Source organism: Pezoporus wallicus, unplaced genomic scaffold, assembly GCF_028554395.1.
Source record: "Pezoporus wallicus isolate ANWC-B61680 ecotype Strahan unplaced genomic scaffold, APGP_CSIRO_Pwel_v1 contig_6401, whole genome shotgun sequence".
Classification (NCBI taxonomy): domain Eukaryota; kingdom Metazoa; phylum Chordata; class Aves; order Psittaciformes; family Psittacidae; genus Pezoporus; species Pezoporus wallicus.
The window spans coordinates 2,918,633-2,945,679 of record NW_026638608.1 but is presented as its reverse complement, the minus strand read 5'-3'; the positions used below and the strand labels follow the sequence as shown (position 1 = coordinate 2,945,679).

The window sequence follows — 27,047 nt, the reverse complement described above, 5'->3', positions numbered from 1 at the left end:
GGGGGGGAAGCGTGGTTCGCGGGGGGCCCCCCCGGCCCAGCCAGGTGCGTACTCACTTGCCGGCCCAGGTACAACCACCCTCAACAATAGAGGCGCGTTGTTTTTTTCCCCTCTGTGCCAAGCACAAGGCTGGAGCCAATTTAGATATGCTATAAATTAAGAGGTTGCCATGGTGACCGCGCTCCCATTGGCCGCGGCCGGGACGACGCGGCCCCCGACGTCACCGAATCTGAATAAGGATGCGCGAATTACTAAGGCGGGGGACAAAGCTGGCGATGGGGACAGCATGAGAGTGGCGGCGGCGGAGCTCAGCGAGGCACCGGGGCTGCCGGCTGCAGGGGGGGGGTTCATGCACCCCTCCCGCCGCGCCCGCTGCCGCAGAGCCCGCCACCAGCGCGGCCGCCGCTCCGCCGGCTCCCGGGACGCTCCGGAAGGACCGAGGGGGGGGGTTGGGTTGGGGGGTTTATTCTAATTATTATTATTATTATCATTATCATTATTATTATTATTTCTCGGGGGCGATTTGGAAATTCCCCCCCCCTTTTTTTTTTTTATTTTATTTTTAGGGGGGGCGCATCCTTTTTCCCCTCCCGCCGCCGATGCTCCGGAGAGAAGAAGGGGAAGAACTTGACAGCCGCCTCGCTGCCCTCCCCTAAATCTTTTCGTTGTCCCCTCTTCTATTTCTCTGTGATTTGACCATTATTCGATTTTTTTTCCCTGCGTTTTTGAGTCGTCGCCGTGTGCCGGCGAGGGGTTTTGGGCTTTTTTTTTTTTCCCTTCCTTTTTCCTTCTCGTTTGCGCGTCTCCACCCCCGGCGGAGGTTATGATGGTGCATTGTGCGGGCTGCGAGAGGCCGATTTTGGACCGGTTCCTGCTGAACGTCTTGGACAGGGCATGGCACATCAAATGCGTCCAGTGCTGCGAGTGCAAGTGCAACCTCACCGAGAAATGCTTCTCCAGGGAAGGCAAACTCTACTGCAAAAATGACTTTTTCAGGTGAGCGTCCCCCTCCCCTTCCATTGCACCTCGCCGAAGGGTGCGGAGGTTCTCACCGTCCGCGGCCTCACGGAGCTTTGCGGGGGGGTCCCCGCATCTCCGCCCATCGCTTTCCACTGGGGACCCGCACCGAGTCCGCTTCGGAGGGGGAAGCGCAAGGGGGGGGCTGCGCTTCGGACGCTGCTGCAGCCGGAGGTGGGGACACCCCCCCCAAGTCTCCCCATGACCTTGCCTCCACCAGCACCGGGCCCCTCTCCGCCGGTATCGCTCCTCGGCCCGTTCCCGGGACACCAGGCCCCGGTGAAGCCGGTGGCCAAAACCTTCTCCCCCCCCCTTTTACCGGTCCTTAAACGCCCCTAATGACTGTGATAAGGTTCCCCTGAGGAAATTAGGGGCCGGGGTGGGAAGGGGGGGGCAATGACTTATGACTCCTAATGCTCCCACTACATCAACGTCACGGGGAGCAGCAGCGAGGGAGGCAAGAAGTTGTGCCACGACCCGAGGGGAAAAAGGGGGGCACCATGCATGGGCCCCCCTCTTCCCATAGGGCCTGGCAGCAGCCGGGGACCCGCTAGCGGCGGCCCCGCGCCAGGGTTTGGGGGGATTTATTGTTTGGTTTGGGGTTGTGTTGGCTTATTTTATTTTCTTTTTTATTTTGCCTTTTTTTTTTGCTTGTTTTGGGGGTTTTGTTTTTTTTTTTTATTATTATTATTTGAGGGGGTGTTTTGTTTTTATTTGTTTGCTTTGGTTGTGATTATTTTGGTTGGTTGTTGTTGGCTTTGGGTTTTGTTTGATTTTGGGGGTTTGTTTTTTGGGGGGGTTGTTTTGGGATTTTTTTCTGGCTGTTGGTTTTGGGGTGGTTTTTTTGTGTGGGTCTTTTTGTCAGTTATTTTGCTGGGTTTTGGATTATTTTTTTCCTCGCGGAACCGTTCCCAGCCCGTTCGAATTCCCTGGAATTCAGTTTAATTTTTTAAAAAAGCATCTCCTGGGGAGTAAAAAATGAAACAAAACAAAAAAATCCCAAACCAAGCCAACAAACCCGGCTCTGCCTCCAGCCAAGGGAAGGAAAACCGGAGCTTTCCAAAGCGCCATTCCCGACCAAGGAGAATTCCCCCCCTGGAGAACGGGAATGCGCGGGGCCCGGGGGGCACTTCGGGGAGCGGAGCTGCTTCCACCGCCTCCCGTTGTTGTTCTGTCCTGGGGACTCAGTGTCCCCCGACCCCACCGCTCCCTTTCCCCGTCGCTCCGGCCGCCACCATTCCCGTTTCTTTGCCGGGATTTCCAGGCCGACACCTGAAACCTCCCGTTCCCTTCCCGGAGTCACCGGTTGGAGCGAAACCCGCACCCGCCCCCCGCTTTGCGGGCTGAATGCTCCCTCCTCATCCTCCCCCCCCCCAAAAGGGACAGCGGGGGGGGGGGGGGGGGAGTGGGTGGGATTCTCCCGTTCCCCCAAATCTCCCAGCGGGAGATGCTGCAGGCTCGGACTCCTGCGGTGGGATTTGGAGCAGGGGGGCTCGCTACAGAGGCCCCATCGCCGCCGGGGCTCCCAGCTCTTCGCTTTTCTTCCCCCTCCGCAGGAGGTTTGGTACCAAATGCGCCGGCTGCTCCCAGGGCATCTCCCCCAGCGACCTCGTCCGGAAAGCGCGGAATAAAGTGTTTCACCTGAACTGTTTCACCTGCATGGTCTGCAACAAGCAGCTCTCCACGGGCGAGGAGCTCTACATCATAGACGAGAACAAGTTTGTTTGCAAAGAGGATTACTTGAACTCCCCCAGTCTGAAGGAAGGAAGCCTCAACTCAGGTACGAGCGGCCCTGCCCTCCGCACCGCCCGACCCCCGGAGCTTTAGGGTTTTTTTTGGGGGTGTGGGGGGTAAGGGCTGCACCCCGCAGCCAGCCCGACCGCCATCGTTAATCCGCGGGGAGAGGGAGGGATGTGGGGTGAAAGCCTTCAATCGGGGTGGAAGCGATCGCACCCCCCGAGGGATGCGGACGCGCATGGGGCAAGGGGCGGCCGAGGTGCAGCCCCGCAGCATCGCTCCCGGGGGCAGCATTCCCCCCCCCACCGGACGGTGAGGAGCCAGGACCACCCCGGCCTAGCCCGGTGCCCCCCCTTCAAACCCGGGAGCATCCCCCTGCGAGTGTGCCCGGTCCCCCCGCGCCGCGGGCCTGATCCTTCGCCTCCTTTCAACCCAGAGGCAAAGCTCCCATTTGACTTCCTTGGAAGCTGTCTCTGCGTCAGGACAGCAGGATCAGGCCCACTCCCGCTGTCCCAGCCATGCCGGGCGCCTGTGCTCACCCCCTTCCGTGGGCTCTCTCTCCGTCCAGCACCCGGGGCCGGATCCTGCCACGTCAGTCAGTGGGGCCGCTGCTGTGAGCGAGGCGAGTAGAGCATGGCCTTGGGGGGTGCTGGCATCAGGGGCCCCGGGAGGAGGGGTGGCTGCGTGGGGGGGGTGAGCCAGGCTCAAGGCAGCGACTGGGGCCCCCACCTCCCCAAGCCCCTACAGGGACCGGCCGCATTTTTCCCTGCGGCGCTTCCCGGTGTGCAAGGCGCAGGCGGGGGGAAAAGGGGAGCTCGGGGGCCTGCGGGGGGCTTGGGGGATCCCCCCCTCCCCAGCTGCCCCCGGACGGCACAACGTGGTGCACAGGGCCCGGTCGGGCAGAGTTTACCTGGAGCTCTGCGTAATGCTGGGGGGCTGATGCTTTCGGGGTACCAGGGGGGCAGAGGTGATCTGCACCTCTTGCTGCTCTCCAGCACCCCCAAACTCCTCTCCTGGAAAGCAGCCGGGCTGGGGAGGGCAGAGGAGAAGGGGGGTTGATGTCTCCCCTAAGTTATCCGCACCCCCCCCCCCCCTCCCCTTCCTTTCTGGGTCTCCTTTACAGTGTCCTCATGTACAGACAGGAGTTTGTCCCCGGATCTCCAGGACCCCATGCAGGACGACACGAAGGAGACGGACAACTCGACCTCCTCGGACAAGGAGACCACCAACAACGAGAACGAGGAGCAGAACTCGGGCACCAAGCGGAGGGGGCCCCGCACCACCATTAAAGCCAAGCAGCTGGAGACCCTCAAAGCTGCCTTCGCCGCCACCCCCAAACCCACCCGCCACATCCGAGAGCAGCTGGCCCAGGAGACCGGCCTCAACATGAGAGTCATCCAGGTAGGGCAGCCCCAGCCCATGGTCCCATGGTGTGATGTGGCATCATTCCCATCATAGAACAACATCAGCACTTCATGGGGCCATTTCCTCCCATGGCAGGGGAAAAACCCGCATAGGAAGGGAAGGAAAAGGGGTGCTGTAGGAGCTCTGATAGCTCAAGGCTGTCACGGTCTCCCCTAGGTGCTGGGAAGGGGCTGGGACACTGAGGCTGATCCCATGAGCTCTGGAAATGGGGTCAGGCAAATCCCATCCATCCCCTGACAGCGTCACACCTCTGCTCCGGTGGGATAGCGGGGATCCCCCATTCTGTGCTATAATGCACCGATCCCGTGGGGAGAGATGAAAATCAATCCCAAAACATAAGCCGGTCTGAGGCCTCACCGTCAGGACTCTCCAGCGTGCCCAGGAGATGGATGTTCCAGCCTTGGGAAAGCAAGGAGAAGCCATTGCTCTCTGCAGGCAGCCCGGCACTTCCTTACTGCACTGCCCCCGTGAAGAAAATCCCTGCGGAAATATAGGGATTAATGGGCTTTAATAAAGGCACTAATAGGGGAGGACTCTCCGGCTTTGCCCGTAGCGGAGCTGCCATTCCGGGCTCCCAGCAGAGGGAAGCAGGAGAAGGGCCCTGGAGGAGCGCGATGTGCTCGTTCCCTTGAGCTGCCCCATCCCGGGGGATACAGAGGGGAAAGGAGCCATAATCCAGACACCGCAATACCAAGACAACACGGTGGCCTGGGCCGTGGATGAGACGATGCCCCGTGGAGAGTCGGCTGCATCTTCCCCTTCCCTGTTATCTCCATCCCCACCGGTCAGCTTTTCCTCCCGCTGCAGCAGGTCTCATCTCCCTGCAACCTGCTTTTTGCTGCCACCCAGAACTCCTCCCCGCCTTTTCCTACCCTCTTTTCCTCCCTTTTTCTTCCTACCCATAGAGGAAAATTCTCCCTCTTGTATTTTCTGGCTGCCTTCTCCCTTGTAGACACAAATCGGCTGAGGATGCATGCAGGGGGACGCAGCCTGGTTGTTTGGGGGGGGGGGGGGGGTGTACCCCCATCCATGTTTTGGGATTTACTAGCAGCAGGAGGTGTGGGTTGTCATTAAAACATGGGAAAACCCATGTGGGTGCAAGATTCCCATCCCCTTCTCCAGCCATCCCTAACCAAACACGGGGAGGGGGTGTCCCCGGTACCCCCATTCCCTTTGGATCCTGACGCTGGCCCTGCCGCAGGTCTGGTTCCAGAACCGTCGGTCCAAGGAGCGCCGGATGAAGCAGCTGAGCGCGCTGGGCGCCCGCCGGCATGCCTTCTTCCGCAGCCCGCGCAGGATGCGGCCCCTCGGCGGCCGCCTCGACGAGTCCGAGATGCTCGGCTCGACGCCCTACACGTACTACGGAGGTGAGGGACCGCTGCCCCGTGTCCCCCCTGCTCCTTCCCTCCCTCTTTCCCATTGTTCCTCCCATATCCCCCTTTCCCGAGCAGCCGCAGCATCCCGGCTCTCCCAGTGCTCACGTCCATGCACACGCTCCCCGCCGTATGCACACACACGTCCACGCAGGCTCGCACCCACGCCCATCCCCCGGGCCTTGCGGCGGCCCCTCTCCCCGAACAAAGCCCCAGCTGCGGGGCTTTTGTGCCCCTTTCAGGCCGCATTTGTTCCAATTACCTCCCGGGCCCGCAGCATATGGAAGGTCACTGCCGCCGGGCCGCCCCCCCGCCGCCGCCCCGACGGGACTGGATGGGCGCAGCGGGGCGGCCCCGCCGCCTCCCCTCTCCCCCCCGCTCCGTGAAGAGCCCCCCCGAAGCCCATTTTCAAAGCCTCCCTTCCTAAGAGGGGCTTTCCACGCACCCCTTGCTGCCCCCAGTGAGTTTCTAGATCCCTTCTAGGCTGCTAAATATATATATATGTATATTTCCCCATTTATATATATTTTACCCCATTTTATTTATATAGATTTTTCCACATCGTATATATTTTTCCCCATTCCCTTGTATGTTTGGGGTTTTTTTCCCTATTCCATTTAGATATATTTTCCACAATTCCCTTTATACATGTAATCCTCGTATCCTTTATATATATATCTTTTCCCCATTCCCTTATACGTTTTTTACCATTCCCTTTAAATACTTATTTTGCCCATTCCCTTTATACATACCTCTTTCTTTTTCTCTCATATGTTTTTCCCCATTCCTTTACACATGCTTTTTCCCCATTCCCTTTATACATCTTCTCCCTGTTCCTTTATACATACATGGGTTTTGCCATTCTCCTTATACATATTTTTTCCCTCTTCCCTTATATACATATATACGTTTTCCCCACTCCTACAATCCTAAAATCAACTAGGTTGGAAAAGACCTTTAAAATCATCAAGTCCAACCGTTACCCCAGGACTGCCAAGTCCATTAAACCGTATCACTGAGGACCATGTCCCCTTATACATATCTTTTCCCCATTCCCTTATATATATGTTTTTCCTCATTCCCTTTATACATCCATTCACCCATTCCCATATATATCTTTTCCCCCTTCCCTTTATGTACATATATATTATTTAATGCATTAACCAAGCATTAAATTGAGCCCATCCTCCCCCTGAGCTGCCCCAGCCCCAGCTCCTTGCCCTCCTGTATCCGCTTCCTCCCTCCAGGACAGGCAGGGAGAGGACGGTGAGCGCTGCAGCCCTGAGGACCGGCTTATTTCTCCCTTAGGTTGAGCTCCGATTTGCAGTGGGTTCTTTGAGCCCCACACCCCAGGAGCCAGCAGAATATTTCGGCATGGGTGGCAATGCGGGTCCAGATTTGTGCCCAGAGGGGAGGACAGGGTTGGGAATGGGGCGCAGCGGAGGTTTCATCCCTGAGGGACCAGCTCCATCCTTCTCCCTCCCGCCCCACAGATTACCAAGGTGACTACTACGGACCGGGAGGCAACTATGACTTTTTCCCCCACGGGCCGCCCTCCCAAGCCCAGTCCCCGGCCGACTCCAGCTACCTTCAGAACTCAGGACCCGGCTCCACACCCCTGGGACCCTTGGAGCCCCCCTTAAGCGGACACCACTCCTCAGAAAACCAAAGGTACACGGATATGATCTCGCATCCCGACACCCCCAGCCCCGAGCCGGGGATGACCGGCTCGCTGCACCCCATCCCAGGGGAGGTCTTCAGCGGGGGGCCCAGCCCACCCTTCTCCATGTCCAGCAATAGCGGCTACAGCGGGGCCCTCTCGCACCCCAACCCGGAGCTCAGCGAGGCAGCGGTGTGGTAGGCCTGGTGTGGGCACGTGTGTGTGTGGGGAGGGGGAAAACACCCCCGTGTTCCCCCACCCCACGCGTGTCCCCCCTCCACCCCACGGATAAAGACCCCCGTCCGATGCCAAAACGCATCCCTGCGTCCCCTCCAATCACTGCAGATCCCTCCCTCCATATGGGACCTTGGGGCCACCCCACTACCTCCCCCTCCCGGCACCTTCCCCCCCCAGTACTGGGTGGGGGGGATAAGGAATGGTGCCCAGCCCTGAAGACCCCCGTTGGCAGCGGGACCCCCGCCTCTCGGACCAAAGCTGAACTTGCCTGGACACACAGGTCCCACCGCCCCGGCGGCTCCTGGGGATGGGGACGGGGGGCTCTTGGCAGGGCTCCCCCCTGCTCATTAGCATCCTTTTTAATTATCCCCGACCACATCGCAGCAGGGGGGAAACGGGGAAGAGCAGGAATAACACCCCCCAGCCCCTTCCCTGCCCTGGTTTTCCGTTGTTCGCCTTTTATCCCCGAGGACAAGGCGGGTTTGGACCCGGTCTTTGGTTCAGAGGGGGTGTGGAAGGGGGTGCCCAGGGCTGCCCCAGTGACTGGCTGAGATTGAGCTCCCACACGGTGGCAAAGACAGAAAGAGGCAACCCCCCCCCCACACTAACCAGGGAAATAACCCAGGACAAACCCACGCACCACCAGAGCAGAAATCAAACCCTGAGCCTCACCACCGAGCTCCACCCCAGCGATGCCCAGCGGCTCTGCCGAGTTACGGATGTATCATAGTTTTTGCTTCTAGTTTCTTTATTTTGTATAAAGGAGAAACAAATAAAGTATGGTTTTGTGTTTACTGATTATTTATTGTACTTTTAGTCACGGGAGGCTCCCAGGGTTTTCTATTCCGCAGGCGGGGGGGGGGGGGGGGAATATATAGAGTGGGAATGACAAAATAAAGAGGAAGGAGAATGGAAAAGGAAAGGGGAAAAGTTGTTTGCTGAAAGCGCCGTGGGTTTCCTGTCCCCGCTGCCTCTTGCGGAGGCTGTTAGTGTGAATGGCTCTTGTTGTTCGATGTGAATAAAGAACCTTTTAGTTACCTACTGCTCGGTCACCTGGTCCCTTTCGTTTCGTTTTGTGATCACTCCAGAGAAAGGCAAAGCCACGGGAGGTGCTGGTTGGGCTCCCCCATTGCCGCCCCCAGCACTAATGTGGGGTCGGGGGGAGCCGCTACCAGCGCTCCCCTGCATAGGATGGGTACCATGGGCACCTCAGTGCTGCTGTATCACCCACCTGGTACCCCAGAACCCCCACATCCCCCCAGCTCTCCATCACTTGGGGGGGGCACATTCCCCAGAGCAGAGAACCTGGGACATGATTCCTTTCTCCTGGGGAAGGGATCATATGGACACCCCAAAAATCACCCGCCCCAAAGCAGTCCAGAGGCACCCTCAGCCACGCTGATCACCATGGGATGCTGCATCCCTACAGGAATACTGGGACACACACCACGGGGGTGGGATGTCCATGAACCCCATCTGCACCATGCAGGTACCAAGGGCAGGCAGGAGAGGGGTCCATCCCCACCAGCATCCAAGTCCATCCCCATCTCTCTTGCTTTTCCCTCTCTTGTTTTCCAAGATCCCAAACCAAATAAAGCCCACAACCGGCTGCAGCTCTGAGCTAATATTTAAAGCACACAATCGTGGCAGAGCTTAGAGCTTCCCCCCCTCCCTTGGCTTGCAGGAAACCGATAGAACCAGAATGAATTACCTCCTCTGCCTGGCTTACCAGCGTCCCTCTCTCCTGACCTGAATTTCAAGTCCTGGCTGGGTTGCAGCACGGAGCACTGATGATTTATGGAAAGCCAACCACTGCTCTGCATATTTCCCTCTGCTCAGCCAAGTGGTGGAATTTATCCTTCCTATGCCATTACCAGCATTAATAACGGGGTGGCAAACGAGCCGGGCTGAGCCCTGAGGAATCCCTCAGCCTGAGACCATCACAGCAGCTCAGCACACAAAGCACCTTCCCCCCTTTTATCAGGTGGGGAAACTGAGGCAGGATTGAAGCTGGGCCCTCCCTCGTGCTCCACCCCTGCCAGGTTGGGGTTATCAGGGCTTGTTATAAGGATGGGGCGTTGCATTGTTAAATAGCTCCCTCCCAGCATCGTTCCGAGGGTTATAAATGCAAGCACAAGGTCATTCAGTGGGTGAACACGCCGCCTATTATGATGATCATTGCTATTACTATAGCCAAGGCACACACTGGAGGGCTGTCAGCGGGCTGCTGGGCATCCCATCCCTGCAGGAGGGATTTGGGATGCTCCAAGCTGCCTCCTCCCATGCAGGCGGCTGGGGCTCAGCACCCATCCGAGCAGGGACCCGCTGGCACTGAGGGGTGTTTCTGGTTGGGACCCGCAGCTCAGAGCTGGTTGCAGGAGCGAAGCCTTGCCCTGCTTCACTGGCCACCGGCTACTGCTGCCACCCCATCCCTGCAAGCACCCACCTGCGGCTTGGTGTCATGGAAAGGGCTGGATCCAGGGCACAGAGCAGGGAGCGGATGGGTTCAGCCCCTGAGCCACAGCCAGGGCTGGGTCCCCATCACAGCCAGGGTCCCCACTGCAGCTGGGGTCAGGGCCCAGTATCACAGCCAAAATGGGGGCCCCACCACAGCCATGTCACAGCCAAGGCAGGGATCCCCCCCACAGCAACATCATAGCCAAGATGGGGATGCCAAGTGTGGCCACGCCACCCTCAGTGGGGTGTCCCCCACATAACCTGCACCCCCATGTCCCTGCCTTGGCCTAATCTTCCTCAGCTGGCACCCAAAGACCAAATGCTCCCTCAAGGCAAGAAACGGGGCAAAGCTCCCCGTTGGGGTCACCCCAACCCCAGTGTCAATAACCCCCCATGGGGCCATGCTGGGGACACACCAGTGTGAGCTCCTAGCTCCCCCCAGGCCCAGCAGAGCATCCTTAGTCCTGAGGATGAATTCCTTTCCCATTTCCAGCCTTTGGACAAGCATCATTGCTATTTTATACTGTATTCTGACTTTTCCCCCTTTTTGTAGGGAGAAAAGGGAAGGGGAAGGTCTGCAGAAAGTGGAAAATAACCAGGTTTTGGACCCGGGATAAAAAGTAGCTGGAGTAGGTTGGGCTGACTCCTTACAATTAATAGTGTGTCTTGCAATAGGATTCTCCGGCCCTTGGTGCTCCTTGGAACACCTTTTTCCATAAGATGTTGCTCACGATGGAGTGGCAGAGGTTTGATTGATGGGGATTTGGCCTCCAAGAGGCAACTGGGGAGCAGGCCTGGACACTGGGAGAGATGGGGGGAGGCAGGGAGGGTGCTGCTGGGGGGAGCTGGCCAAGAGAAAGAGTTTCATGGGGCTGCCGGTGACTCAGGGGGCTGAGCCCCCTCTGCTCCAAGGGGAGAAGGGGGGCACCAGCAAGACCTTAGAGCAGCTCCGGTGCCTAAAGGGGCTGCAGGAAACCTGGAGAGGGGCTTGGGACAAGGGATGTAGGGACAGGCCAAGGGGAATGGCTTTAACCTGCCAGAGGGGAGACTGAGATGAGCTCTTAGGCAGAAGCTCTTCCCTGTGAGGGTGCTGAGGCGCTGGCACAGGGTGCCCAGAGAAGCTGTGGCTGCCCCATCCCTGGCAGTGTTCAAGGCCAGGTTGGACACAGGGGCTTGGAGCAAGCTGCTCTAGTGGAAGGGGTCCCTGCCCGTGGCAGGGGTTGGAACTGGATGAGCTTTAGGGTCCCTTCCAACCCAAACCATCATTCCATGATCACCCAGGAATGGAAAGAAGGACAGGGGAGAAATGCACTGAGGGACACAACACCCAACAGGAGGTGCATTAGCAACAAGCTAAAAGGAAATGCAGCACTAGTGCAGGAAAGCCTAGAGGAAAAGAGGGGTTAGGAAAAAGAGTGCTATGGGAAGAAAGGGGGATCTTGTGGCTCCAGGATGGGGTCTACACCCCCCCCCCCCTCCATCAGTGCACCTCAGAGCCCATGGGTGTTAAACCCAGCCAGGGAGCTCCACCAATAAATCACTGCAACCAGCAGGTCCATGTGTGTTATTCTCTTCTGACCACAGACAGAGTGGAAGGAATGGGAGAAGACTGTAATAATTAATAATCATTAGAATAATAATGCATAAAGGCAGTCACAAAGTAATTAGTCAGAGAACGAGTGCTTGCTAATTGGGGTGGGGAGCTGCATCCAACAGGGAGCAGGGGGTGCGGAGCAGGAGCTCATCCAAGGGGCAAAGAGGGGTGCGTGTACCCCAGTCCTGCCCTCGGACGGGCAGGAAGGGCCCTGGCTCCATCCCTGCCTGCAGGGTGAGCCCTGGCTTCACCCACCCTGCGTGCCTCAGTTTCCCCATCCTCTATAGATGCTGTGAGCTGGGCAGGGACTGCAGGAGGAGGCGAGGGGTCCAGCTCAGAGACCAGGCTCTATTTGGGTTATCCTAAAGGCCAGTCTGGTGTGAGGCACCGCTGCCCATGGCAGCGGGGTGGAACCGGGTGATCTTCAGGTGCTTTCCAACCCAACCCATTCCATGGTTTGGGAAGGACCCCACACGGGCAGGGATGCCTCACACCAGACCGCGTCACACACGGCTCCGCTGTGCCCCCCTCCTCAATGGGCATCACTCCAGCCCCAGCTGGTCCTTGAGGGCGCGGAGCTGCGCGGGCCGGATGCTGCTGCCGCCGCACACCACCAGCACCACGGAGGCCAGCGGGGCCCGCAGCCGCCCCTCTCGCTGCAGCCGCTGCAGTCCTCCCGTGTAGAGCAGGGCCAGGGCAGCGCCGCACGCCGGCTGCACCAGCATCCTCTCGTCCTCTGCGGGGACAAGAGCCACCCTGAGCCGCGCCGTCCCCATCGCCCGCCACCAACCGGCACGGCGCAGGCTGCTGCCCCCGGTGCCGTCCCCATCGCCACCCGGCTCACCCAGGAACTGCTCCACAGCCCGCACAGCATCCGCGTCCTCCACCACCTGGGAGATGACCTCGCATTCCCGGGCGCACTCCAGCGCCCGCGCTGCCACGGTCTTGGCTCCCAAGCACTTGGCCACGCTTGGGATAGAAGTGGATGGGGTGTTCCTGAGGACCCTTCACGGAGCTGGGCTGAGACCCAGCAACTCCTCGCATGCACGGCACGGCCTTACCTGGTGATGTCGGGCAGGGTGATGAGCCGCCCGGCCTCCAGCGCCGCGTGCAGGCTGTGAGCCCCCCACGTCTCCACGGCGATGATGGGGGTGTCCTGCCAGCCCACCCGCCACAAGCCAGCCACGACACCCGCCAGCAGCCCCCCGCCACCCACCGCCAGCACGATGGCGTCTGGCTTGGTGTCCAGGGAGTCCTTCAGCTCCTGGACCAGGCTGGCGTGGCCCTGCCTGCGGCGTGAGGAGGGGAGGATGTGGCCCAGAGCATCCCGGCCATGGGGATGGGGATGGGGAGCTGAGCACCGGCAGCACTCACTCACCACACCAAGGGGTGGTCGAAGGGGTGGATGCTGACCCAGCCCTTGGTCTCCACCAGCTCCAGGGCTCTCCCGTTGGCATCATCCCATACCTGGGGAAGTAACAGGGGCTCCGTGGGGCCACATCAGCTTTCACACCCCCCCAGAAATGGGTCCGTCATCACCATAAACCCACAGAGGCACTGGGTTGAGGTCTGGGGTCCCCACGGTGACCATGCTGCAGTGCCAGGGTGCAGGTGATGCAGGACGGGGGGATTGCCATGCGCACCGCAGAGATGCTCCCACCCCGCACACCCCCAGGCTGCGGTACCTGTCCCGAGACCTCCACCTCTGCCCCCATCTCCTGCAGCCTGCGCACGGTGCCGGGGCCGGTGCTGCTGGGGACCACCACGGTCACCGGCACCCCCAGCTTCTGCGCCGCGTAAGCCGCGGCCAGCCCCGCGCTGCCCCCTGCGGGAAGCGGGGGTCAGGAAGGGCTGGATCCCCCCCTCCGCAGCCCTCACAATGGGCCCCCTGCTCCGGCTCCAGTTACCTGAGGCACAAACGAAGCGGCTGCAGCCCTTCTTGGCAGCCTGAAAGGCAGGAGAGGAGGGAAAGGGATGGGGTTTACCCCCTCGTTGTGCCCCGTAAGGGCAGGAGCAGCGCCCTGGTACAACCCTCACCTCCTGGCAGAGGTGGCCGATGCCCCGGATCTTGAAGGAACCGGTGGGCTGAACGTTCTCCAGCTTCATGTACACCTTGGTACCCGCGGCCCTGGACAGGGGCAGGCTCTCCAGGAGGGGCGAGACGATGTGGAAGGGCTTTTGGCCCCCGCTGGGCTGGGCTGCCATGGCCTCAGGGGTGATGGATGCTCTGCTGTGGAGAGCTGGGTGAGGCACTGGCTGCTCCCCATGGGTACCCCCCATTCCCCACAGCCCTGCTGCCCGCCTTGGTTCCAAGGGGGCCACATGGCTGGGACAAGGCTGTCCCCAGATCCACCCCCAGTACCGCAGCAATGAGTCCTCCCTGCCAGAGCCCCATTGCAAGCAGGGCCACCCCATCTCCATCCTCCATCCCCAAGCCCCCCCCTGTCCCCAAGCGCCCCACGGTGGGGTTACCCAATGTCCCGTGTCCTCACTGCGTGTGCTCAGCTCCGGACGGAGGAGGTGACGCCAGGGGGGCCGTGCCGATGTCCCCAGGCCCCCATGTGAGCCGGCAGCAGTTAGACATTGCCCTGGCTGTTTGCTCACAGCCGGATGGGCTTTGGCATCCACAGCACTGGACGCATGCCCAAAGCACCCAGGCCATGGTACGGGCACGGTGCCGGTGGCCCAGGATCAGCCAAGTCCCAGCAGCCTTCATGTGCCAAGGAGATGGGAGGCCAGGAGAGGGGGCAGCTCCCAAATGACTTTGGGGGTCCCCAAGGGTAAGACCCCTGCACCTGAGCACAAGCCCTCGGGTCCATGTCCCAGGAGGCTGGAGGACTTTGCCCATTCAACCTGAGCCCATTGCCCCCACAGCAGCCATTGCACCCCTATGCCAGCCCTGCCAAGCCCCACAGCAGCCTTGCTCCGCCCCCCCCCCCCCCCCATCCCAGCCTCATGCCCCATGGAACAAGCCCCTGTGTGCCAGGAGGGGTCAGGGGGTATGAAGGTCCCAACAGGGGACTCACTGCACATGAGCTGGCATAGGCATGACACAGCCAAATGGGATGCACTGGAACCCCCCCCTCCACTCCCTGGCTCTGCCCCACTGTCACAGCAGTGAAACAGACCTGGAATGCTATGGGATTGCAGCCCCAGGATCCAAACCGGAGCTGGTCTTCCCCAGCAATGGAACAACTCCATGCTCCCATTAGGCTTCAGAGTGAACAGCGCAGAGCAGGGCAGGGCACCACAGGCAGTGCCACACCACGCTGCTTTGGGCACATGGGGACTTGCAATATGGGATGTGGTGAGGATTCCTTCAAGGGGGGCACACGAGCTCCAGCCTCCCCCCCCCCCCATCTCCCAGTGGCCGCAGGGACCGCAGATGCTTCCCTGCGGATGGGACAGGGGTGTGGGACCATTGGTGGCAGCGCAGGGGAAGCGGTGCAAGGAGACCCCGCTGCTCATAGGGAGGATGCTGGAGCCAAGCTCAGCCCTCCTCAGCATGGGTGCACCCATCCCTCCTCATTGCTCTCCTTCTACCCCGGGAAACCGAGGCACAGGGAACCCCCACACCAGGGACATAGGCACGGATTCTGCCGCCCCCTCAGCACCCATCCCTGTGGGATGGCTCCGGGGCTCCCATCGCAGCTTTAGGGGTACCAGCCCTGCTGCATCCCAGCTCAGTGCAGCCCCCAGGTTGCTGCAGGGCCCCCCAGGCCTGGTGGGAACCTGGAGCCATCAAAGCGGAGCCGCAGTAGCTCATTAATCCCCCGGTAATGACCTTGTTATTCCTAACGAAGCAGCGGGATCAAGGGAGCTGCCCTAAGAGGATTTTGCAACGGGGGTTTTGGGGCTGGGGTGAACACAGGTGTCAGAGGGAGGGGGAGTCAAAAGGGATGAGGAGGGACACCCCATCCGGGGGGGGGGTGAGTGGTGGGGACCTCCCCGTTTCAGCCCCACACCAAGTACCCAGAGAAAGCTCAGCACCCCAAAAAAGGCCAGCCTGGAGGGCTGTGCACCTGACCACCAAGAAGCAGGGAGCATCCTGTTAATGTTGGGGGGCGGGGGGGGGGGGGGGAGAAGACCACTGCGTGAGCCCAACCCTTATACGAGACACCAGAGAATCTCAGCAGCGTGCAAAGCACAGCCACCCCCTCTGCTGCACGCAGAGCACTTTATTTGTCACAGCCAAACCAGTTCACTGCCCTGCTCTCTGCCTGCGGACCAGCACCAGCCTCCCAAGTGGGGGGGGGGTCCCCCTTTTCTGGGAAGAGCCCCCCCAAAACCCGGTGTCAGCATCCAGGGAAAGGTCCCAGAACCCCATGGCTGGGAGGGGACATGGTCCCAGTGCAGCTCAGCACCACGGGGACACGGCAGTGAGAGGCAGAAGCAGAAAGACCCTGGGGTGCAGGGGACCCCCCCTCCTTGCACCCAAACCAGCCCTGCGGGCGCAGGGGCAACGCTGCGGCCCCCACGAGGGATTCCCACACAGGGATGCCCATGGATGGACGGGCTCATCCCGGTGCCTGCTCAGTCCCAGCGGACCTTGATGGGGGGGAAGGTCCATAGGTCCGGGTGGCCCATGTGCAGCAGGGCGCTGCATGGGGACGTGCTCCAGCGGAACGGGGGCACATCATCCCAGGCAGGACCGCTGGCAGCCACCAGCGCCAAGGTGGGGACCATGCCCGAGGAGGTGACCTGGGGGGGGGACACAACACATCAGCAAAGGGCTGTGGGAGGGGGTGCACCCCTAAAGAGGGGGGTCCTGGCTCCCACCTTCATGTCGGTGCCGCCGTGGCAGCGCTGGCGCAGGGCAGGGAAGGGGTAGGTGCCGTTGGGGGGGTTGAGGTCAGAGCGGGCGGAGATGGCGTTCTCTGCGTTCTGGGGGGGGTCACAGCCCCGGCACCGCGACAGCGGGTCCTGCAGGTAGTTGTTGGACCTGGGAAGTGAGGGGTGGGTGATGGCAGGGAGGGGAACGCGCATCATAGAGACACAGTCACAGCATGGGGTGGGTTGGAGGGACCTTGAAGCTCATCCAGTTCCAGCCCCTGCACCCTTGCACTAGAGCAGCTTGCTCCAAGCCCCTGTGTCCAACCCGGCCTTGAACACTGCCAGGGATGGGGCAGCCACAGCTTCTCTGGGCACCAGCGCCTCAGCACCCTCAAAGGGAAGAACTTCTGCCTTAAATCCAACCTAAATCTCCCGTTTCAGTCTGAACCCATCACCCCCTGTCCTATCACTACAGTCCCTAATGAAGAGTCCCTCTCCAGCATCCTTGCAGCCCCCTTCAGCCACTGGAAGCTGCTCTGAGGTCTCCACGCAGCTTCTCTTCTCCAGGCTGAACAGCCCCTATGTTCTCAGCCTGGCTCCATACGGGAGCTGCTCCAGCCCCTGAGCATCCTCGTGGGCTCCCCTGGACTTGCTCCAACAGCTCCATGTCCCTCCTGTGCTGGGGACACCAGCACCGCACACAGCGCTGCAGGGGGGTCTCCCAGAGCAGAGCAGAGCAGAGGGGCAGGATCCCCTCCTTCAACCTCCTCCTTTCGATGCAGCCCAGGACAAAACCACCACCCCTGAGGGCTGCAACCCCCCTGTGGGGGGCACCCAGAGGCCTTGGGGTGCCCTCAGCACCCACCTCATCAGCCGCACCATGGAGTCCAGGTCGCGGACCAGCGTCTGGTTGCGGCGGAAGATCTGCGCGCGCGGGTTCTTGTTGTAGCTGAACCAGTCCCCGTACTTCTCCACCAGCTCCGGGGTCCCGCTGGCGTTAAAGACCTCCTCGAAGTACCTGGGGATTTGGGGGGCAGTCAGCACCCCCAGTGCTGCGGGCTGGGGGCAAGGGTACAGCATCGGCTGTACCCCTCTTTAACGGGATGGGGACGGGGGCTGGATGCAGCTCACGGCAGGTTGTAGCTGGCCCAGTAGCCCTGCTGGTACAGCAGCTCTGTCCGATCGGCCACCACCACCAGGCCCCTGCGTGGGGAGGAAGAGCATTGAGTTGGAATGGATGGGGATAGGCCGGGAAGGGGAGCAGCCCTGCCGGGATTCCCACCCCATCCAGAGCCGCACAGGCAGCTCCAGCCTGTATTTGTATCCCCAGCACCCAATTCCCACCCATTGGGCAGGGGCAGCTGTGGCTTCCCCCAACCCATGGGCGACGGGAGAGGGGATTCTCCCCCCATGGCTCAACTCACGGGATCTGCTCCAGCACGGTCAGCACGCCCTGCGGCAGGCTTGCTCTCCCCGGCGTGAAGGCGTTGTAGTCCACCACCATCCACTGGTTGTTGTACCTGGCACGGGGAGAGGAGGGAGCATCCCTGTGGCACCCAGCCGCATCCCTGCGCGCGGTCCTCCCAGCCTCCGGACCCCGGCGCATCCTCACGTGCCGCTGTTGAAGCGCCGGAACACGGCGGCCCACTCGGCACCGCTGCGCGCCAGGCGGTTGGCCACGATGTTCCGCAGCCACTCCAGGACGCTGCCGCGCGGCTCCAGGTACTTCCACCGCGCCGGGTTGTTGTTCCCAATGGTGGTTTCCAGCGCGACCTGCGAGGGAGGAAGGGAGGCTTTGGGAAGGCGGCGGGGCCGCGGAGGGGTCCCCCAGGGCCAGACCCCACTCACCAACCCGCTGCTGAGGATGTAGAAGTCGTCCCCGGAGAAGATGGTGCCGGGGTAGGAGGAGAACACTTGGGTGCTGCCAGGGATCTGAGCGTTGCCTGGGAAAGGGGATGTGGGAGCAAGGGAGCATCAGCAGGGGGGTGTCAATGGGAGCGAGGGAGCATCAGCAGGGGGGTGTCAATCGCAGCCCCCCCTCCCAGCTCACTCACCAGCACCCGAGGTGCGGAAGGGCAGCGTGTACTTCTTGATGACGCGCAGCATGGACTGGTAGGAGGTCCACGTGTCGTGGGCAACCAGGAGATCCCGGTGTCCCGGCAGCAGCTTCAGGAGGGCAGAGCAGGAGCCCGAGCCCAGGACGCGCCGTGGGGAGGAGCGGTTCAGGGCTGACTCCAGGTCCTCCAGGTCACCCCCCAGCTGCAGCAGGCTGGGGCAGGGAGTAGGACACGGGGTATGAAGTGGGGGACACCGCAACCCCGGAGCAGGGCCGCATCCGGAGCTCTCTGCACATCAATATCCAGGCCGGGGGTGCTCCTCCATCCCACCCCAGCACGGGCACCAGTGCTCAGCAGGGAGGGAAGGAAACTGAGGCAGGCGGTGAAGCAGGCTCGGAGGGGTACCCACCACCCAGCCCACGGGGTAGGGAGGAGCCCCAGCAGCAGAAGGGTTTGAGTGGGACAGAGCTGGGCATCCCTCATCCCCCCAACCTCATCCCCCCCTCCATCACCCCCCCGAAGGAGCTCACAGGAAACCAAAGGGTGACAGAGAGACCCTGCCCCGGGGGAAGTCCAGGCGCCCGTTGTAGCTGTCCTCCAGCCCCTTCAGCTGCAGCAGGGCCAGGCGCACCTATGGGGACAGGGACAGGGCTGGGTTCCACAGGGGCACCCGGAAGGATGCTGGAGCACACAGCAGGTCCGGTGCTGCTGCAGAGGCAGGATGAGGCACAGGGGGAGCGTGACCATCAGTGTGGCTGTGACTCAGCACCGGTGGCTGGGGGGGGGAAGGAGGCAGTGCTGAGCCACCCCATGGGCACCCCAACAGGGGTACGTGTGGGGAGAAAGTCACGAGTGGGATCTGCTCATCCAGGGGAGGAGGATCCTCATCCCTGTCATCCTGCATGGAGCACAGCCAGGACCCAGGCACCTCTGTCTCCATCACAGCCCCAACTGATTTGGGTTGGAAGGGACCTTAAGGCACATCCAGCCCCAACCCCTGGCAGGGACACCTTCCACTGGAGCAGCTTGCTCCAAGCCCCATCCAGCCTGGCCTTATGTTAGCACGGGGGCCACCCAGGGTGCGGGGTCCCCTCTCCTCACCTGGTGCCAGTACTCGGGGTCCTCCCCCTTCCCCATCTGCTCCTCCATCCAGCCCAGGTTTGCCTCCAGGTAGCTCCGCAGCTTCTCGCAGTACTCGCTCTCGTACTTGAAGGGGCCGCAGTAGCCCACCATGGTGTTCATCCAGTGCATGTACATCAGCTGCGGGGCACGGCACCGCTCAGCGAGGGGATGGGGGGCTCGGGAACCAGACAGACCCCAACCCCACGGGGGTCCCCCCCTTACCTCCTCGGACACGGCCGCCTCGGCGAGCCCGGCAGCATAGGCCTGCAGGGTGTCGCTGTACGAGGCGTTGGTGCTCACCTCCAGGAAGGCCCATCTTGGGGTGGGGGGGGGAACACACACGGGTTAGAACCGGGGCACCCCCGTCCCCGACGGCTCCCTGCGAGCCCCCGTCGCGCCCGGTCCCTACCCCACGGCGGGGATGCGGTCGTCGAGGCTGGCCCAGGCGACAGCGGCGGGGCTGCGGCCGGGCAGGACGCGGAGCCCCGAGCGCGGCTCCAGCACCACCGAGACGTTGCGGGGCTGCGACGGGACGGGAGCGGGGCTGGGCCCGGTGCGGGGGGCTCCGGGCAGGGCTGCGGACACCGCGCACAGCAGCAGCGGCAGCGGCAGCCCCGACACCGCCATGGCGGGCACGGAGCGCAGGGGCAGGGACAGAGGCGGGGCTTGCGATGGCCGCGCCGCCCCGTCGGGTCCCGCTGCCCGCCCCGGGTGTCCCCATCCTGCCCCCAGCCCCGGTCCCACGGGCGGGGCACAAGTGGGTGCCCCCCCCCGTGTGTCTCCCATCGGGGCAGCCCGTGGGGAGCGGGTCAGGGTGTGGGGACCCCATTGGGGTGATGCGCGGGGTGTGGGTGCCCTGTGGGCAGTCCCCGTTTACTGCAGGCAAAGTCCCCTTGGGGCGCGGTGGGGCGGGCACAGAGGCCTCGGAGCCCCCCCCCCAGCATCCCTGCACCGCCGTGTGTCACCCCCAGCACCACCTGAGGGCTGGTGCACTCGTGCCGTGCCATGGAACAGGGGGAGGGAGGGATGGGGCTGGACCCCACAGCGGGGGCACCCAGTGTGGGTCCGTCCGGGTCCGCGTGCCCAGCAGCATCAGTAATGCCCTTTATTGGATCAGCTGGAAAAGGTGCCACACGCTTGGGGCTATTCCGGGCTGCGCAGCACCCGAAGGCACCGCACGGGTGGATCCCGGATCCAGCGCTCCCAAATCCCTGTGCTCGGTGCTGTATGAGCCACCCAGCCCCGCACCTACAACGGGGGGAGCGCGGGGCACCCACCGAGAGCAGGACCCGGGCCGCGCAGCCAAAGCTCCCCGGTGCGGTCACAGGGCCCCACCGGGGCAGCACCCTCAGACCATGCCTGCGATGAGCTCAGAGAGGGTGCCCCCCAGAACAGGGGCGCATCCCGCGGGGTGCGTGTCCCGCACAGGGCACCGGGACGCGGAGGGAGCTCCGTGTGCAGCCCACAGCGGCGCGGTCGCTTTAAGAGCGGAGGGTGGCGGCCCCTTTAAGATGCGGGCGGGGCGGTGGGGATCAGCTGCCCGCGCACAGCAGCGCGGCCGCGGCGCCGGGGTGGGTGCGCGGGGCGGGAGGGGACCTCGGGTACCACCGGCATCCCCCCAGCATCCCCCGGGACCTCCATCCCCTCCCTTGGGGGTGGCCCCCCCCTTTGCTGCGCTCGGGGGTGACCCCCCCCCCCCCCCCCGCTGGGGACGTGTGGCCGCTTTTTATCGTTCTTTTCATTTTAATTAATTATTATTAATAATAATTTGATTTTTAATTATTTATTTTAACCTTTCCTTCCCCCCATCCGGGGATACGGGGATGGGGGCCCGCGACCTGCCCCCGTTCCCCCTCCCCGGAGGCCGCTACCAGCGGTAGGTGCCCCCCAACCCGCTATGGGGCAGGGTGCTGTGGGGCTGGCTGGGGTGCTGGGCTTGGCCGGGGTGCTGGGACTCGCCGGGGCGCAGCCGGCCGGGCCCCCCCCGCTGCTGCTGGACCCGGGGCGCACGGTCCCGCCCGGGGGGGAAGCGCAGAGCCACGGCCGGGACCTGGATGTGAGTGAGTGTGGGGCGGGGGGGATGAGGCGGGGTTCGGGGGGCCCTGTCCCTGCTGCCCCGTTCCTGCAGCCGGGCTTTCCTCCCGGTGGGAGGGGGGTGATGGGGGCTCTGTGGGCCCATGGATGGGGTCAAGGGCTTGCACCCCCTTGGCTCAGATGGGGAAACTGAGGCAGGGCTGACGGTGCCCAGCGGTGCCCCTTACTGGAGGGCAATGGGGATGGGACCCTGGAGGGGAGCCTCTGAGCCCCCCCCCTGCTCTGCCCCACAGTGCTGGGAGGTGCGGAAACACAACAGCTCGGAGTGGTGCCGCTTCATCCGGAGCAACCCCGACTGCCGGCTGGACGGCGGCTTCCTCAACTACCTGGAGGGGGTGTTCTGCACCTTCCCCCCCCGGCTGCTGCCCCTCGCCGTCACCCTCTATGTAAGGATGGGCATGGGGGATGCTCTGCGTTAGGGGCACGGGTGGCACTGACCCCTCGCTCTGGCCCGCAGGCTCTCTGGCTCCTGTACCTGTTCGTCATCCTTGGAGTGACAGCAGAGAAGTTGTGAGTAGCCCCATAGAGGGGATGGTTCCTGGGGTGAGGGGGACCCCTGTGTCCCGGGGCTGCCCCGTCACCCTTCCCCACCTCTTCTGCCTTTCCAGCTTCTGCCCCAACTTGTCGGCCATCTCCACCAACCTGAGGCTGTCTCACAACGTGGCAGTATCCTTGGCACGCCATGGCCGGGGAGGGCGATGCTGTGATGGGGTCACTTTGTGTCCCCTCAGCACCGTGCCAGGGGAAACCCATGCAGAGCATGAGCCATGGGGTTGGGTGCTGGCTCCGGGATGGAGCCCTGTGGCGCAGAGCGGGCAGACACCCCATGTCCCCACGGGAAGGGGTCTTTTCCTTGACGTCCCTTCTCCATGGTGTCACCTTCCTGGCCTTTGGCAATGGGGCACCCGATGTCTTCAGTGCCGTGGTGGCCTTCTCCAACCCGCGGACGGCAGGGCTGGCCATTGGGGCTGTCTTTGGTAAGGAGACCCCCCCCATAGCAGGGGGGTGGGATCGCTGTGGGGCATTGCCCCTCACAGGGAACCTATTGTTTTGGTAGGTGCTGGTGTGTTCGTGACCACGGTGGTGGCTGGTGGCATCGCCCTGGTCAAGCCCTTCACAGCCGCCTCCAGGCCCTTCCTTAGGGATGTCATCTTCTACATGCTGGCTGTCTTCCTCACCTTCCTGGTGCTCTACTTCGGCAGGATCACACTGGGAGAGGCTCTGGGTGAGTGCTGCTGGGGCTAGGGGGCAGCAGGAGCATCCTGGGGGTGCTGTAACCCCCGCGGGGTCCCCATGCAGGGTACCTGGGGCTGTACATCTTCTATGTCCTCACCGTGGTGCTGTGCACGTGGATTCACCGGTGGCAGCGGGGCGATGGGCCGGGCCCTCCTGGAGCCTGGGAGCCAGGTAAGGCTCATGCCAGCAGGACCCCTGCTGTGCTGGGGTCTCCATCCACTGCTCCCTCCTCTCCTCTCCTCTTCCCCACAGAGATGCCGACGGATGCTGAAGAGCCGGAGTCCTCGGGCACAAACAGTGGGGACTATGGTATGTAGCTCCCAATGGGCCCTGCTCTGTCCTGAGGCTGTGACTGAGCCCATGGGGCAGCTATGGCTGGGTGCAGGGGCCACGCAGGTGACCACAGCCCCATGGTATAGAGGGGTCGGGGGCCCTGGGGAGCCCCCATCCCGCTCAGCTGCCGTATCCCCTTGCAGGTGAGGAGTACCGGCCCCTGCTGCCCTCGCGGGAGCCCTCCCTGCGCATCCTCACCACTGCCCTCAGCCCCCTGGACTGCCGCAAGTGGAGGAGGAAGCCCTGGTACTGGCGGCTCTTTAAGGTCCTCAAGGTAACTGGGGACAGGAGCCAGGAGGAGCCCCTCAAAGGGGGGGGCTTGTGATGGGGATGGTTGGGGATGGAAGATCTTGGGGTCCCCTGCTCACGGCTGCGCACCGTTCGCAGGTGCCAGTGGAGCTGGTGCTGCTGCTCACCGTTCCCGTTGTGGACCCTGACAAGGATGACCTGAACTGGAAGAGACCCCTCAACTGCCTGCACATCGTCACCAGCCCCCTGCTCTGCATCCTTACCCTCAAGTCGGGCACATGTAAGAGCCCTGAACAGCCCCAGACCCCAAAAGAGGATAGGATGGGGCTGGGATGGCCACCAAAGCCCTAGGCACTGTAGGAGCCCTTTGGAGTCCTGGTGAGATGAGGGTGGGACAGTGCAGAGCTGAGCTGGGGGCCCTGCTTTGCAGGGGGATGGTTCTGTCCTCCCCATAGGGGTGGGGATTTGGGGCCCCCAGCATCTGGGTCCTAAGGGGACAAAGGGGAGCAGACTGAGGCACAGAGGGGAGTAGCCCCATGAGAGCTTAAGGCAGAGGTTGCTTTAAGGGGTAAGGATTTACCTTGTACCATGAGCCTGGTTGGATCCTGCCCCAGCCCACTTTGATGCTCCTTCTTTCCTCCATGTGCAGATGGGCTGTACCAGATCCAGGGCGTCTTCCCAGTCTGGGCACTGGTCACACTGGTTGGCTCTGTCCTGGCCGTCATCATCTTCATCACCACAAGCAATGAGGAGCCACCCAAGTACCACTGCGTAAGGTGTCCCCCAGCCCTGAGTGCGCACTGGGGACCAGTCAGGCCCTCCTTCCCAGTCCCCAGGAGAGACACGGCTGGTTGGAGCTGTGCAGGGTCCCAAGGGATGCACCCAGGGCCCAGCTTGCCCCTCTTCTGGGCAGGTATTTGCCTTCCTTGGGTTTCTGGCCAGCGCCATGTGGATCAACGCCGCGGCCACAGAGCTGGTGAACATCCTCCGGACCCTGGGCATCATCTTCCAGCTGAGCAACACCGTGCTGGGCCTGACACTGCTGGCCTGGGGCAACAGCATCGGGGGTGAGGGCTCTGCTGTGCCCCGGTGCCACCCCATGAGCTCGCATCCTCCTGGCAAACACCAAGGTTTCCCTTTGTCCCCCTGCAGACACGTTCTCGGACCTCACCATGGCACGGCAGGGCTACCCCCGCATGGCCTTCTCTGCCTGCTTCGGGGGCATCATCTTCAGTATCCTTTGGGTGTAAGGGGAAGGTGGTAGTGACACTTGAGGATCCTGGGAAGGAGGTGAGCAGGATCCATCCCAGGGATGCTAGCAGCCTTCCCTATGCCCTTCCCAGTGTGGTACCTTTGAACAGAGGTGCTGCAAGGATGGAGCCAGCAGCATTCCCATTGCTGTCCCAGCACCAGTGGGGCTGGAACTGGCAGGTTTGGGATCTGCCAAAGGTCAGATCAGCAGGTGTTGGGTGGTCCCTGGACCAGGCTGAAGCCTCTCCTCCTAGAGTGCTCCAGGTTGTATTTGCCACAAGCTTGCAATGCTTTGGGCTGGGCACCAGCCATGGGGTGCAGCCAGGGAGGAGGGATGCAGCCAGCTCCATCACTCCCGAGGTCTCCTGCTCTGCTTATCTTCCTCCTGAACGTGCTGCAGACATCCTGGTTGGTGTGGGACTCGGGTGCCTGCTGCAGATGACCAGCAGCCAGCTGGTGGTGAAGGTAAGGCTGCAGGGACACAGCGGCACGGGTCGGGGTGGCAGCAGGATGCTGGTGTCACCCTACATCACTGCCCATCTCTCCGGCAGCTGGAGCCCGACAGCCTCCTGGTGTGGGTGCTGGCTGGGGCCCTGGGGCTGAGCTTGGTCTTCTCCTTCGTGTGGGTGCCTGCGCAGTGCTTTCAGCTGGGCAAGGCCTATGGCATCTGCCTCATCCTCTACTACCTGGCCTTCCTCTGCGTGGCCCTGCTCACCGAGTTCAGGGTGATCCGGCTCTCCGCAGCGTGAGCAGCCCCGCTGCTGGCAGGAGATGTGCATCCAGCTTTGCTTCCTGGCTGGATCACTGGGAATCCTGTCCCCTCTCTCCATCCCTGCCAGGGGGACCAAGGGCACCTCAATCCCAACTGTGCCGCTGCAGGCATCGCATGCCAGCCCTCAGAAGCTGTTGGAAAGGAAGAGGAGCTGTGAAGTCATTAGCTACGTCTTCTCCCTGCTCTGTTTAAGCTTGTTTAACTCAAGGTGGCTCTGAGCAGGTTAAGACCTTGGCTTCCACTGGTCTCAGTGGCAGAGGAGAAGCCAGCTCCAGCCCATGGTCACAACAGGAGAGGTTTTACTTCTTCAGCCACTTCACTTTCCCTTCCCCATCTCCATCCTTGCTGCTCTGGGCCTGGGCAGTCCTGCTCCATGGGGTAACACTGCAGGTCTGAGAACAACTTTGTCACTGCAAAGCACATGATGTGTTTGTGCCGCAGGTTTGAAATAGCTGAGGCAGAGCGAGATGGGGTTAAGGTCAGCCGAAGCTCCAGGGCAGTGCAAGCAAAGCTGGAGCAAAACCAAACCCAAGGAGCCTGGGTTCCCCTGTCTTTTTAAGCTGTGTTTTTCAACTTGAGTTTCAGATCCTAATTCCCTCCTCCTGGGGTGAGCAGAGCTGTAGGGAGGTTTCCACACACAGTGTTGGCCTTTAAGCACTGTAAACCACACCGAACTGCAATAAAACCCCCAAACCCCAGCCTCGGCTCGTGCTGTTTGTGTCGAGGGTGTTCTCTGCTGCTCAGGGGGAGCGTCACACAGCCCTTACCCTGTGGAGCTGAGCCAGCAGCAGTGGTTTCCTCTGGGTTCACGGGCAGTTGATTTCCCAACACCAGTCACATGCGCCTGACTCGGCCGTTCCCAAGCGGAGCTGCGGTGTCATGCTGCTCCTGGCACGGGTCCACACGGGACATTGCTCTGCTCCCCGGGATGGGGACAGCGCTGGGGTGGCCCCAGGGCCTGGGGATGCAGGGCTGGAAAGCAAAGGGCTGTTAGAGACACAACCGCATCTATGCTCCGTGAGGGGCTGTTTGGCAAGAGGCACAACGGCCAGACCCGGTTCGTGCTCCTGGAGCCTTCCTCCTTTCCCTAACCAGACACAGGCTCTCACAAGGAGGTAACGCTCCCGGTGCCTGCAGCCACTGGCTCCGCCCTGGACCTGCTCACAAGTTACAAGCAGTTGCTGGAATTACGCAGGAGATGAGCCCCACTTCCTTACGCACGGCAGGGTTAAAGCAATCCAAACCACAGCCAACGCATGGGGCCACAGAGCGCCCTCCTCACCTTAAGCACTGCGTTGGGGTAGCTGTAAAAAGCAGGGGGTTGAAGGGATTACCTTAATATTAGGGCAGGGGAAGGCAAAAGGGAAGCTTTGCACTGTCCAGGGCCAAGAATCCAGGGCACGCATGCGGAATGTGCCCACATAAGCAGTCGCCGCCGGAGAGGGCAGACACCTCTTCAAGTGCTTCAGCTGCAGCCGAGCCCCACTTGTGGAATTCCACGGGAAGGAGGAACGGAAGCCGCTGCCTTTACAAAGCCCAGGATGCTTTTTATTAGTGTGCTTGGGAAAAAAAAACCGATCTAGAGAACATTTTACAGCTGTGTCCATAAAATCATGTGCTAAACAACCCCAGCATACAAAACCCTGCAGTGCTTCCTCCC

At 61.8% G+C, this 27,047-nt stretch overlaps 4 protein-coding genes across 9 annotated transcripts; 2 read left to right on the top strand and 2 right to left on the bottom strand.

Annotated features, from left to right (window-relative positions):
- Positions 1–548: 548 nt before the first annotated feature.
- Positions 549–7,497, top strand: LHX5 (LIM homeobox 5). 4 transcript variants are annotated; one of them, XM_057411258.1, is made up of 7 exons: positions 549–996; positions 2,574–2,797; positions 3,191–3,376; positions 3,878–4,155; positions 5,381–5,546; positions 7,046–7,223; positions 7,301–7,497. In XM_057411258.1, exons 1-7 carry the CDS (start codon positions 824–826, stop codon positions 7,350–7,352), a joined length of 1,257 nt encoding a protein of 418 aa, XP_057267241.1. In that variant the 5' UTR covers positions 549–823; the 3' UTR covers positions 7,353–7,497. The 4 variants fall into 4 exon arrangements, with proteins under 4 accessions (XP_057267241.1, XP_057267240.1, XP_057267238.1 ...); XM_057411257.1 differs by having other exon boundaries at positions 3,323–3,376; positions 7,046–7,497; XM_057411255.1 differs by having other exon boundaries at positions 7,046–7,497.
- A 4,520-nt stretch (positions 7,498–12,017) lies between these two features.
- SDSL (serine dehydratase like) lies at positions 12,018–13,997 on the bottom strand. 2 transcript variants are annotated; one of them, XM_057411262.1, is made up of 8 exons: positions 13,973–13,997; positions 13,538–13,730; positions 13,408–13,447; positions 13,186–13,325; positions 12,879–12,967; positions 12,562–12,789; positions 12,345–12,469; positions 12,018–12,236 (listed from the first exon to the last, which is right to left on the bottom strand). In XM_057411262.1, the coding sequence occupies exons 2-8, from the start codon at positions 13,703–13,705 to the stop codon at positions 12,043–12,045; spliced, it is 984 nt and encodes a 327-aa protein (XP_057267245.1). In that variant the 5' UTR covers positions 13,706–13,730; positions 13,973–13,997; the 3' UTR covers positions 12,018–12,042. The 2 variants fall into 2 exon arrangements, with proteins under 2 accessions (XP_057267245.1, XP_057267244.1); XM_057411261.1 differs by lacking the exon at positions 13,973–13,997 and having other exon boundaries at positions 13,538–13,805.
- A 1,647-nt stretch (positions 13,998–15,644) lies between these two features.
- Positions 15,645–20,079, bottom strand: PLBD2 (phospholipase B domain containing 2). Its single transcript, XM_057411254.1, has 12 exons — positions 19,862–20,079; positions 19,675–19,768; positions 19,432–19,590; positions 18,861–18,961; positions 18,328–18,542; positions 18,122–18,216; positions 17,886–18,046; positions 17,698–17,793; positions 17,405–17,476; positions 17,139–17,291; positions 16,280–16,442; positions 15,645–16,201 (listed from the first exon to the last, which is right to left on the bottom strand). The coding sequence occupies exons 1-12, from the start codon at positions 20,077–20,079 to the stop codon at positions 16,034–16,036; spliced, it is 1,695 nt and encodes a 564-aa protein (XP_057267237.1). The 3' UTR covers positions 15,645–16,033.
- Positions 20,080–21,239: 1,160 nt separating this feature from the next.
- Positions 21,240–25,556, top strand: SLC8B1 (solute carrier family 8 member B1). Of its 2 annotated transcripts, XM_057411253.1 has the most exons (15): positions 21,240–21,508; positions 21,780–21,932; positions 22,004–22,056; positions 22,155–22,213; positions 22,419–22,523; positions 22,604–22,771; positions 22,846–22,953; positions 23,035–23,091; positions 23,259–23,389; positions 23,503–23,644; positions 24,014–24,135; positions 24,278–24,431; positions 24,517–24,597; positions 25,016–25,080; positions 25,167–25,556. In XM_057411253.1, exons 1-15 carry the CDS (start codon positions 21,350–21,352, stop codon positions 25,362–25,364), a joined length of 1,755 nt encoding a protein of 584 aa, XP_057267236.1. In that variant the 5' UTR covers positions 21,240–21,349; the 3' UTR covers positions 25,365–25,556. The 2 variants fall into 2 exon arrangements, with proteins under 2 accessions (XP_057267236.1, XP_057267235.1); XM_057411252.1 differs by having other exon boundaries at positions 22,846–23,091.
- The last annotated feature ends 1,491 nt before the right edge of the window (positions 25,557–27,047 follow it).

Bases quoted from the DNA above. Each gene is read 5' to 3' on its own strand.
- LHX5 (XM_057411255.1), top strand. From the start codon at position 824: ATGATGGTGCATTGTGCGGGCTGCGAGAGGCCGATTTTGGACCGGTTC. The intron at 2,798-3,190 runs GTACGAGCGGCC...CTTTCAACCCAG, and splicing joins GGAAGGAAGCCTCAACTCAG to AGGCAAAGCTCCCATTTGAC. The intron at 3,377-3,877 runs GCGAGTAGAGCA...TCTCCTTTACAG, and splicing joins GGGCCGCTGCTGTGAGCGAG to TGTCCTCATGTACAGACAGG.
- SDSL (XM_057411261.1), bottom strand. From the start codon at position 13,780: ATGGGGGGTACCCATGGGGAGCAGCCAGTGCCTCACCCAGCTCTCCAC. The intron at 13,448-13,537 runs GTGAGGGTTGTA...CCTGCCTTTCAG, and splicing joins TCGGCCACCTCTGCCAGGAG to GCTGCCAAGAAGGGCTGCAG. The intron at 12,237-12,344 runs GTGAGCCGGGTG...TTGTCCCCGCAG, and splicing joins GGCTGTGGAGCAGTTCCTGG to AGGACGAGAGGATGCTGGTG.
- PLBD2 (XM_057411254.1), bottom strand. From the start codon at position 20,079: ATGGCGGTGTCGGGGCTGCCGCTGCCGCTGCTGCTGTGCGCGGTGTCC. The intron at 17,794-17,885 runs GTGAGGATGCGC...TCCCCGTGCCAG, and splicing joins CGGCGCTTCAACAGCGGCAC to GTACAACAACCAGTGGATGG. The intron at 17,292-17,404 runs GTGAGCTGCATC...CCAAATCCCCAG, and splicing joins TGGGCCAGCTACAACCTGCC to GTACTTCGAGGAGGTCTTTA.
- SLC8B1 (XM_057411252.1), top strand. From the start codon at position 21,350: ATGGGGCAGGGTGCTGTGGGGCTGGCTGGGGTGCTGGGCTTGGCCGGG. The intron at 23,092-23,258 runs GTATGTAGCTCC...ATCCCCTTGCAG, and splicing joins CACAAACAGTGGGGACTATG to GTGAGGAGTACCGGCCCCTG. The intron at 23,390-23,502 runs GTAACTGGGGAC...CACCGTTCGCAG, and splicing joins GGCTCTTTAAGGTCCTCAAG to GTGCCAGTGGAGCTGGTGCT.